Raw genomic sequence first — 12,168 nt, 5'->3', positions numbered from 1 at the left:
CAACTACTGAACCATTGAAATAGTTCATGTGAGAACTTATTTATAATCATACATTTAATCATTGGGATACATGGCACTATACATCCCCTTTCAGTCATTTTCATCTTCAATATGACAGTATTACTTATAACTCAGTAATTAGTTATCACCACTTCTATCTGTTCCCTTGCATTTACACTCACCCTCTTTGGGTAGTCTTTCTCTAGTTTCTGTGTATCTCTAGGTCTGCTATATTCTACAGTGAAACCTCTGAGATTACCTTCATCAGAGTCATAATAATGAAATCATACAGTATCTGTCTGTCCTTTTGTGTCTGACTTATTTCACTCAGCATTATGTCCTCAAGGTTCATCCATGTGGCCATGTGTTTCAAGTCATCATTTCATCTTACTGCTGCATAATATTCCATTGTACATATATCCCACATTTTGTTTATCCACTTATCTGTTGATGGGTACTTGGATTGTTTCCATCTCTTGGCAGTTGTGAATACTGCTGCTATGAACATTAGTGTGCAAATGTCTGTTCGTGTCACTGCCCTCAACTCTTCTGGGTACATGCTTAGTATTGGTATTGCCAGATCATAGGGCGACTCATTATTTAGTTTTCTGAGGAATCGCCAAACTGTCTTCCACAGCAGCTGCACCATTATACATTCCACCAGTAGTGAATAAGTGTTCCAATTTCTCCACATTCTCTCCAGCATTTATAGTTTCCTGTTTAATAGCAGCCATTCTTATAGGTATGAAGTGATATCTCATTGTCACCTTAATTGCATCTCCCTTATAGCCAGTGAAGATGAGCAGCTCTTCATGTGCTTTTTAGCCATCTGTATTTGCTTTTCAGAAAAATGCCTACTCGTGTCTTTAGCCCATTTTATAATTGGGTTGTTTGTTCTTTTGTTGTTGAGTTGCACGATTTCTTTATGTATACAGGATATCAAACCTTTATCTGATCTGTGATTTCCAAATGTTTTCTCCCACTGAGTTGGCTGCCTCTTCACCTTTTTAACAAAGCCCTTTGAGGCACAGAAGCTCTTGATCTTACGGAGTTCCCATGTGTCTGTTTTTTCTTTTGCAGCTTGTGCTTTAGGTGTAAAGTTTAAGAAGCTATCTCCTATTACTTAGTCTTGAAGATGTTTCCCGGTATTTTCTCCTAGAAGTTTTACGGTACTGGCTCTTACTTTTAGGTCTGTAATCCATTTTGAATTAATTTTTGTATAAAGTGAAGGGTGTAGGGGTCCTCTTTCATACTTTTGACTATTGAAATCCAGTTCTTCCATGCTGATTTATTGAAAAGGCTATTCTGTTCCAGTTCAGTGGATTTGGGCGTTATCAAAGATCAAATGTGCATAAATTTGGTGCTGTCTCTGCACTCTTGATTCTGTTCCATTGATCCATCTTTTTGTCTTTGTGCAAGTACCGTGGTGTTTTGACCACTGTGGCTTTATAGTAAGCTTTAAAGTCAGGAAGTGATAGTTCACCCACTTTGCTCTTCTCTTTTATGATAACTTTAGCTCTTCAGGGTCTCCTTCCCTTCCATATAAATTTGTTAACCAACTTTTCCAAGTCTTAAAGGCAGGATGTTGGGATTTTTGTTGGTATTGCATTGAACTTGAAGATCAGTTTGGGTAGAATTGACATCTGGATGACATTCAACCATCCTATCCATGAGCACGGAATGTCTTCCCATCTAGCTAGGTCATTTTTATTTCTTTTAGCAATTTTTTTGTAATTTTCTGTGTGTAAGTCTTTTAACATCCCTGGTTAGGCTTATCCCTAGATATTTGATTCTTCTCCTCACTATTTTGAATGGAAGTTTTTTCCTTAATTGTCACCTCAGATAGGTCATTGCTTGTGAATAGAAACATTACTAATTTTTGTACATTAATCTTGTATCCCTCCACTTTGCTGAATTTGTTTATTAGCTCAAGTAGGCTTGCAGTAGATTTCTCAGGATTTTCTAACTGTAGGATCATGTCATCTGCAAATACTGAAGGTTTTACTTCTTCTTTTCCAATTTGGATGCCTTTTATTTCTTTCTCCTTTCTAATCACTCCAGCTAGAACTTCTAATACAGTGTTGAATAATGGTGGTGGGGATCCTTGTCTCATTCCCAATCTTAGGGGGAATGCTTTCAGTTTCTCACTGTTAAGTATGATGCTGGCTATGGGTTTTTCATGTATGCCCTTTTTTGATATTGTGAAAGTTTCCTTCGATGCCAAACTTTTAAGTGTTTTTTATCAGGAAAGGATGCTGGATTTTGTCGAATGCCTTTCCAGCATCTATCAATATCATGTGATTTTTGATTTGTTAATATTCTGTATTATGTTGATTGATTTTTTTTATGTTGAACCACCCTTGCATTTTTGGTATGAATCCCACTTGGTCAAGATGTATGATTCTTTTAATGTGGTGTTGGATTCTATTTGCCGGTATTTTATTGAAAATTTTTGTATCTGTGTTCATTAGGGAGATTGATCTTTAGTTTTCCTTTCTTGTAGTGTCGATTTTGGTATTAGAGTGATGTCAGCTACTTAAAATGAGTTAGGTGGCGTTCCTTTTTCCTCAATTTTTTGGAAGCGTTTGAGCAGAATTGGTGTTAGTTCTTTTTGGAATGTTTGTTAAAATTCTCCTGTAAAGCTGTCTCGTCCTGGGGTTTTCTTTGCAAAAAGATTTTTAATGATTGGATCTCTTTATTTGTAATTGGCTTGTTGAGATCTTCTGTTTCTTCTTGAGTCAGTATAGGTAATTTGTGTGTTTCTAGGAATTTGTCCATCTCATCTAAGTTGTCTAGATTGTTGGCATATAGTTATCCATAATCTTCTCTTATGATTTAAAAAAATTCTTCATGATCTATGGTAACGACCCCTTTCTCATTTCTGATTTTGTTTATTTGCATCCTCTCTCTTTTTTTCTTTGTTAGTCTAGCTAGGGGTCCATCAATTTTATTCATTTTTTCAACGTACCACCTTTTGGTTTTGTTAATTCTTTCTACCGTTTTATTGTTCTCCAGTTTGTTTATTTCTACTTTACTCTTTATTATTTCTCTTCTTTTGTTTTGGGGTTAGTTTGCTGGTTTTTCTCTAAATTCCCCAAGTGAGCAGTTAAATCCTCAAGTCTTGTTCATTCTTGTTTTTTATTGTAGGCATTTAGGGCAATAAATTTTCCTCTCAGCACTGCCTTTGTGGCATCCCATAAGTTCTGATATGTTGTGTTCTCATTATTCATCATCTCCCAATAGTTACCACTTTCTCTAGCAATTTCTTCCTTGACCCATTGATTATTTAAGAGTGTATTGTTTATTCTACATATATTTGTGAAGGCTCTGATTCTTTGGTGATTATTAATTTCCAGCTTATTCCACCTTTATTCTGTTGTGATCAGAGAAAATATTTTTGATAATTTCAATCTTATTAAATTCATGAAGTCTCAGTTTTATTCCAGCATATGCTCTATCCTGGCTAACCTTCCATGTGCTCTAGAGAAGAATGTAATATCCTGGTGTTTGGGCATGTAATGATCTATATATGTCTATTAGGTCTAATTCATTTTTTCGCTTGTTTAGGTATCTGTTTCCTTGTTGATCTTGTCTGGTTGTTCTATCCATTGTTGAGAGTGGTGTAATGAAGTCTTCCACTATTACTGTTTGATACATCTGTAGCTTCCTTCAGTTTTTCTAATGTTTACCTCATGTACTTTGGAGCTCCTTGATTGAGAATGTACATGTTTATGATTGTTATTTCTTCTCAGTGAATTGTCCCTTTATTAATATGTAGTGTCCTTCTTTGTCTCTTACAATGCCTTTACCACATGAAGCTAGTGTGGTCCCCGTGAGACTGTTGCCCCTTTTCTGCCTGTTCACTTAGTGCCATAAGAAGCCCCGGTTGGCCAATTGACAGCCTGAATTACTAATTCAGCTGAAGCGTCATAGAGTTTTCTGGTGAAAGCATTTCTCCCTTGAACACTAAAACCTTTAAATCTCAGAATTCTTCAGGGTCACAAGGATTAGAAGAAACAAAAAATTTACTTCCCATACCGCAGCGTCTCTTTGTGGGAAAAAATGCCATCTATTATGTTGTGCACTAGTTGAATGCATATACATCCTAAAGGATTGTGTTAAAAATCTAACAAGGTGTAATCTGGACAAGGGTATAACTGAACCTTAATAGGTCGTTCTCCCAAATACCTCTATGTGAAAATGACATAAGATCAGTGAATTCTACAACATCAGCCCATTGCCCTAACTTTTCCACTGTTAAGTGAATTCTTTGGTCAGTAGTAGTGTGTCATACTATGATTATGCAGAAGGCATTCCATAAGTTCATGGATGGTGGTATGAGCATGGCTTGAAACCAGATTAACTATCAATTATGGTGAGGGCATATCAGTGCCCCCTCCATAATGGTACCCCCTGACAGTAAAGTGCCACTTCCAGCATGTCAGTAGCTTCTGGAAAATTTGGGATTAAGCAATGACAGTCAGAGCCAACCCAGGTAAGAGAAAGTCTTAAGTCCAGGCTTAGCTTCCATTTCTCTATCATGGCCACTTTGTTTGAGTCCAAACTCAATGAAAAATACTGATAACTATAGGACAGTACATTTTGTTCCCCCAGTTACTATTCTTGTAGGATACAGGTGTTCACATATTGTAGACCCATCCATATAATGCTTCCCCAAAACTCCTTGTTACCAATTTTCTAATCTTGTTTTTTCCGACATACCAAACCCTTAGGCTCTGCTTGTGAATTAGTGTAGATCCTTACCTCTCTTTATCCCTTCCTTGGCAAAAGTAGACAATGAGATGTACTACTAAAAGTTCCACAATTGGGAGGATTTCCCTTTTCCACTGACCTTCAAGTCCACCATTGAGTGGGATTAACTGATGCCATTATGTTTTATAAAACCAACAGTAAGGCAGACTTGACTTTTTTTCTCTCTAATTTTTGGGAAATCCAGATAAGGCTATGGGTTGTGACAGTGCTGCAGGAGTAGGCATACTGGGTATGTGAGGCTTATTCACCTCAGGCCCCACCCCAAATTGCTGCCAATGCATACCACTTCTGCTTGGTGATAAAGTTCCAGTCTGGTGAATCAGAATACCCAGCTCATCATGGGTACACAGATTGCACTGTTACTTAGTGTTCCACAGCGAGGTATTTAGTCTCCATCAAAGATGGGTTATAAACCAAGAACTATTTTTCAAAAGTGTAATAGTTCTTGACAAAGATAGCATGTCTTTATTCCAAAATCCCACCCCTCTGATTGTCTAGTGGAGGCTTCCACGGGCTCGATAGAGCATCCCAGTCTCCTACAGGCACTACTAGATCTGATGGGTCATGGCCAAGTGGCAAAGCTGCTTGCTTTGTGCTCATACTAGCTGAAGGGACTCTTCTTACTCTCAGTCTTATTAAAACTTGCAGCCCTGTGATTCAGAAGCACATCCAAATATTATGGATGTGCTTTAAAGCCCAGGAAGGTCCGATATATATTTTTGTTTCATTCTCCTTGTTAGGGGGGCATAAGATGCCACAACTTAGTGACCTTGGTATGAGAATAAAGAGCACACTACTAATAGATGTAGCCTTGAGTACCTTTCTTTTTTCTCCCTGCTGGTACCCATTTCCCTCAAACATCCTCACTCTCTCTGCCATTTCAATTTCTCCAATATCATAGCTCTGACCAAAGCAGCCATTCATTGACTCTATAAGAGTACTTTGAGGACCCTCCCACTATGTGCCAGGTACTGGAAAAGACTGGGTACTCAATGTTGAGCAAATAGACATAGTACCTGCCCATTTCTTACACTTGGCAAACCACTAGCATGGATCCAGAAAGGGGAAAGGAATGTTACATAAGAATATTGACCTTGAACAACTAGTGATCCTGCCCACAAACCTAAGAAACAAACTAACCAAATGGAACAACCACTTCTTATTCTGTGGAGAAATCTGGTAGAGGGTAAAGTATTTCTCCAGTTGTCTTTTGTGGAGAGAGGAAGGTTGGGTGGAAATTCCATTTCTTCTTATGGTAGAAGCCTAAAATGTGAGGTAAAAGGGAGATGTGCTTCTCCTGATACTAGCAGTATTACTTGGTGGTGTTGAGTGCCCACTTGATTAGTTATAGTCAATTCATAGTGACACCAGTCTGCCTTGTTGAGTGAATTTCCCCCAGAAACTTTCAGCTTCATGTTGGATTGATCCAAAGATAGAGTTTTCCCTCTTGAGTATGACAGGGAGAGGGACTTGGAGATTGAAAGCACTTCCAAAACAGCAATTGTCTCATAATAATGTCTCATAGAATCTAAGGTAAAGGTAAAATATTGTTAATGGATAGAAATGATAAAGTTGGTCAGTGGGCTACAAATCTTGATGAAATCAAAGAATTAGCACAGTAAAATTATGCTAAAAGGAAGATTTTGATAAAAAATTGGAGTGTGTGAGTTTGCAGTTTTGGAGGTGGTGAAAGTTCCTGGTGATGAAAAGGAAGTGAATGAGAAAGGTAAAATGGAGGAAAACAGTTATTAGAAATGCATTAGTTTAGAAATGTGAAAGTGACATCAGATAACTTATCCAACTGAAGGTTGATATCACTGTCTACTTAGTGATAGTGATATCAGTATAGTACACTCTGCTGTGACAGGAATTAGGCTAGGAACAAAACTAAGCAAATTGCTACAGTCTTCACTACATGGATGATGACCAAGAAGTTAACAGATGACAGCAGATGATAGCGCTCTCAAAGGAGCAAGGGATTTTTTTTACAACGGGTTGGGGTCACGGCACTGAGGAAGCAGAAGCTACTTCCTACTAATCCTATAGAATGAACATCATGAGTGTGCTGCAGAATGTTCCCAGGGACCAGGAGGTTTCAGGTAAGTTCTCTGAGAGGAGAACTGTTCCTTTGGAAATGGGATGGAATGTACTGATACTATACCATCTAAGACATAAAAGAACCAACAGGGTTTTTCTCTGATCAAAACCAGATCTTCTACTCGAAAAAAACAAGAGCCATTAATGGCCTGTTACCCTGACTTCTGTCCTCCATAATTCATTTCCTTATCATGCCACCATTAGGCCAGATTTAGGGGGTGCTATATCTATCCCTTTTACTGTTCTTACCAGAGGGTAGTCTCACAACTCTTTAATTCTCCATAACACACCTAAGACCAGATTGGGATCCATTAATTTATTTTTCTCTTCCTTCCTTCTCATTCTTCCCTTCTCTCTGTCTCCCTCCTGATTTATTTCCTTTCTGTAAATCATTCATTCATTCAGTGAGCTGTCCTAAGCCCAGAAGGAAATAGATGTAAAGTAACATGCAACAAGATGTTGCTGCTTATAAAGACTTGTTGCTCATCATCAACTTTGAGTTCTCTACAGGGAGGTCTCCCTACCTAGTTCTTTTAGGGTATGTGCCACACCTACTCTTAATACCTTCAAGAACTTATAGAAACTTAATTGTATTGAAGAAGTCTGATGAAAGATAGATGCTTCCTCATTACCTCTGTCAGATCTGCTGTCAAGTTCAAGTTTCCAATGTGAAGCCCTGCTTCTTCTTCCAAATGATTCACAGCAGAAACGCCCACTTGTTTTAGGGAAAACCGTACCCCTTAGGACAACCATATTTGAATGTTAAACCTAACTATATCAAAATTCTAAGCCTAATATCCCAACCCATACACAGAAACTGGAGACAAAAAAGGAATGGCTTGAACTTCTCAGACCCATATCCGAATTTCCTGTTTCTTTGATAGGTGTAGCACAGGACTAGAAGTCTGCCCTTGTTTCTTCTTCCTAAATGGATATAGAGTGGCTTGTTGAATTATGTAGCAGGGAGAGAGTCTTAAGAACTTCTTTGCTGTGTAGCTTGCTGTTTTAGTTTGTTAAAGCTGCCAGAATGCAATATACCAGAAACAGAAAGGCTTTTAAAAAGGGGATTTATTAAGTTGCAAGTTTACAGTTCTAAGGCCATAGAAATGTCCAAACTAAGGTATCCAGAGAAAGATACCTTTACTCCAAAGAAAGAAACAATGTCGTTCAGAGTTTCTCAACTGAGAAGGCACGTGGCTGGTTTCTAATGTGGTCTTTGGCTTCTTGTTTCATAAGGCTTTCCTGGGGGTGCTTTTCTTCAGCATCTACAAACATCTCTGAATATGTGGTTTCTGCACTGTGGGCTCTGAAACTTTTCCAAAATAGCTCCCTCTTAATGGGCTCCAGTAAGAAACCACACCTTGAATGGGTGGAAACACATCTCCATGGAAACCATCTAATCAAAAGTTACCCACAATTGGTTGGGTCATATCTCCATGGTAACAATAAAAAAGATCCCACCCAGCAATATTGAATGAGGATTAAAGAACATGGCTTTCCTGGAGTACATGACAGTTTCATACCAGCACACCTGCTGTTCATCCAGTCTTCGTGTGCCTATTTTCAACCATAATGATGTAATAATTATTCTATCAGATATTTTAAAGTAAATAATTATAAGATAGTGCAAGATGACATACCATGCAGATGCTTATTTATTTATCTAGAAGTAACTACCATGTCACACCCACTAAAAAGGGTAATATTAAAAAGATGGAAAATGACAAATGTTAGCGTTGATGTGGAGAAATAGAAATCTTAGTATTTTGTTGGTGGGCATGTAAAATGGTGTAGCTACTCTAGAAAACAGCTTGGCAATTCCTCTTAAAGTTACTTACAATAACCTTATAGTTTGGCAATTCTAAATCTAGGAATATACACAGAAGAATTGAAAGCAAGGATTTGAACTGATACTTGCGTAGCAGTGTTCATGATAGCATTACTCAGAACAACCCAGTGTACCTGATGAATGAATGGATGAACAAAATGTTGTATATACATACAGTGGAATATTATACAGCTGTAAAAAGAAGTTTTGATACATGCTACAACATGGATGAATCTTAAAGATATCATGTTGGGTGAAATAAGCCAGACAGAAAAGACCAGATATTGAAGGATTCCATTTATATGAAATACCTAGAATAGGCAAATTCATAGAGACAGAAACTAGATTATCAAGGGTGCAGGGAGGGGGCGGAGATTGGGAAATGGAGAATCAATGCTTAAAGGGTGCAGAGTTCCTGTTTGGGGGCAATGGAAAATTTTGGTAATGGATGATGGTGAGGTTCTTACAATACTGAATATAATTAATACGACTGCATTATACACTTGAAGGTAGTTAAAATAGGAAATATTATGTTGTACGTATGTTACCTCAATAAAAAGAAAGCTACTACAACTTTAATGTTCTACAAGTGTGTAAAACTGGCTTATATATTAGTCTCATAGAATATTTGTGTCACTTTATACACTGTCCTTGATTTACAAATTCTAGTTAAATCACATTAATTTATCTTCAAATTTTGTTATGGTGCTACATTGTTGGAAGGAGGGGATGAAAAACAAGTTGTCCTTTTACAACTTTTTTTCTATTTATTTTTCAGATCAATAACTCGCTCTTATTACCGCAACTCAGTTGGTGGATTTTTAGTATTTGATATTACTAACCGACGATCTTTTGAACATGTGAGAGATTGGCTAGAAGAAGCAAAAATGCATGTACAACCATTTCAGATTGTATTTCTGCTAGTGGGACATAAATGCGATTTAGCTTCACAACGTCAAGTTACAAGGGAAGAAGCTGAAAAACTGTCAGCAGACTGTGGTATGAAGTATATAGAAACTTCAGCAAAAGATGCTACAAATGTTGAGGAATCCTTCACAATCTTGACGAGAGACATATATGAACTTATTAAAAAGGGAGAAATTTGTATTCAGGATGGGTGGGAAGGGGTTAAAAGTGGTTTTGTTCCAAATACTGTACATTCTTCTGAGGAAGCAGTAAAGCCCAGGAAAGAGTGCTTCTGCTAACTTCAAACATGCCAAAGAACTAATACGCAGATTGTGTGTCATTTCAGGAAAATTATAATAATAAGAAAAGAATGATGCAGTAAAAGCATTACCTGATTCATACTAACACTGTTTTGTAAAAGTACTTAATTCAGAGTAACATGCTTATTTGTTATACTACCCGATTAGATAGATATTTTGCTAAATTATCAGGCAAACAGACAACTTTTTAACACTGAATTATCTATATAATTACCTCTATTCTCATTTTGTTAGCATATAACTCACCTTAGTGTCCAAATATGTCAATGTTAATAATTTTTTGACAGTTTGAAATGGCATCTTTGTGCACATATTGTCCAATTTAAAAGCTTTATCAGGATTTGTATTGATTTCAGTTAATTAATTAATAATGCATAGTAAAGTGTATCTAAAAGTGCACTATTCACTTAAAAAGTAAGTAATCTCAGAGATATCAACTAAGACTAAAATATCAATTCTATATTTAAGGGACCAAGTTTATAATCATTCTGTGAAATACTTATCTTCCCTTAATTTTGCTTGAACATGAGAAAATATGTTTTATGCTCATTTTATTCTCTGATTTAATGCTCCTGAAAATTTTGTTTTATAAAGGTATCTAAGGATCCAAGCAAAATATTTTATTGCAAATATTTGTAAAAATAAAAATGTAGGACCGTGCATCAGCAAATGTTTTGATGGTTTACTACACTATCCTTATTTAGACAGAAAAACATGCTGGCATTTTCAAAGAAAGTAAATGCAACTTAGTTTGAGCCACTGTCAAAATTATCAGTATAGGTAAATAGAGAATTTTTTTAGTGATAGCCTTTTTGTCCAGGTAAATTTTCAAATCCCTACTTTCAACATAATAAAAGTATAGAAAAGAGTTTTAGACACGGAAAATGGGCTAGATGTTTGATATATTTAATATTCAAATTGTATTTTACAATTTCATCGGTAAAAGTGAAGATAGAATAATGAGTCAAGGGAGTACATTAACTTTTGAGTCCCCTAATTTTGAACTTACTAAATAAACTTCTCCCCTGGAAGGGACATTTTAATCACAATGTCGAATATTTTGTGATGTATATTTCTATTCTGTTCTTTAAATAATTTCTAATCACAAAGGGGCACCAAATGAAGCTGCCGTCTTTAAATTATAAAGTTTTTTTTAATGTTAATCTGTAGTTGCTTCATTTGTTTGAAAACCAACATAGTATAGGAGAAAGAATATTTAACTAGAAATCAGACCAACTGTTTTCTAAGCTTGCCTTTACTGTACCAATTTGACCATGAGTAACAAGTCACAACCTCTAAAGCATCAGTGTTTTCTTCTATAAAATAAGGCTAGTACTCCATTTATGTTTCATGGAAGTATTCTGAGAATCAAGTGAATTGTGAAAAAGCTTTGTAAATAGAGAAAGCACTGTAAAATTCTGAGATTGCTCCCAGCTGCTCATGTGCACACTGTTATATTTGCAGTGGATAAGAATTTTGTTTTCTCATTTTCCTTCCCTCCATTCCCATTTAAAGGGAACAGAAGAAGATACAAGTTATCAGACCCTGAAGTTCTTGGCCTTGATGCTCTCCCTCTGCCCTTTTACCCTGAAACACTGCTCCTCTTAATTCAATCAAAAGTCTTGTTCAGAAGAAGGGGTTGAACTCATAAAAGCACTGGATAACTGCAGTCTTGCTTAAAAGCTCTTTATACAGCAATGCTTGCTTAAAACACTACAGGCACATTTTGTCTTGTAAATCCTCAACTAGTTGCAATTCTTATAGCATGATTTTTAATTTGGCCTCACACCTACATGGGTATTTTATTCAATTATCAGGCAAAGAAGACAACTTTTTCTTGAAACTGAAGTATTAGCACCGTTCTTACTCTGTTAGCATATATCTGACAGATATGTCCAAATATGTCAATATTGCTCATTTTTCTTGACAGTTTGAAATATTTTTTGTGCATCACTGAAATAGATATTTAATTGTATTTTTAAATATTTATATATTTTCTAAGTTCATGTAAATATTTTTAAAAGTGCTTCTGGAGAGAAGAATGCAAACTATAACATCACTATAAAATTTATGAATATTTATATTGTCAACATTCTCTTAATATCCTTATATTAATTTTATTGAGTGGATTCAAATTATAACTGACTAGATAATACCTGTCCCCCCAAATGTGAAGGAATCTATTTTTATTGTCACAATTTAAAATCTTATATTCAAACAATTTGCCATCAGTACAAAATGGAA

At 36.2% G+C, this 12,168-nt stretch overlaps 1 protein-coding gene across 1 annotated transcript in view; it reads left to right on the top strand.

The window, feature by feature from the left end:
* RAB39A (RAB39A, member RAS oncogene family) overlaps positions 1-11,087 on the top strand; it is a 44,935-nt gene extending 33,848 nt beyond the window's left edge. The window contains exon 2 of the mRNA XM_077113071.1: positions 9,477-11,087. Within this exon, the coding sequence (XP_076969186.1) occupies positions 9,477-9,903 (427 nt within the window). The 3' untranslated portion in view covers positions 9,904-11,087. The remainder of the gene's footprint in view (positions 1-9,476) is intronic.
* Positions 11,088-12,168: the final 1,081 nt, after the last annotated feature.

Source organism: Tamandua tetradactyla, chromosome 8 (genome assembly GCF_023851605.1).
Source record: "Tamandua tetradactyla isolate mTamTet1 chromosome 8, mTamTet1.pri, whole genome shotgun sequence".
Classification (NCBI taxonomy): Eukaryota; Metazoa; Chordata; class Mammalia; order Pilosa; family Myrmecophagidae; genus Tamandua; species Tamandua tetradactyla.
Note: the sequence above shows the minus strand (reverse complement) of the source record. Positions and strands in the feature narration are given on the sequence as shown.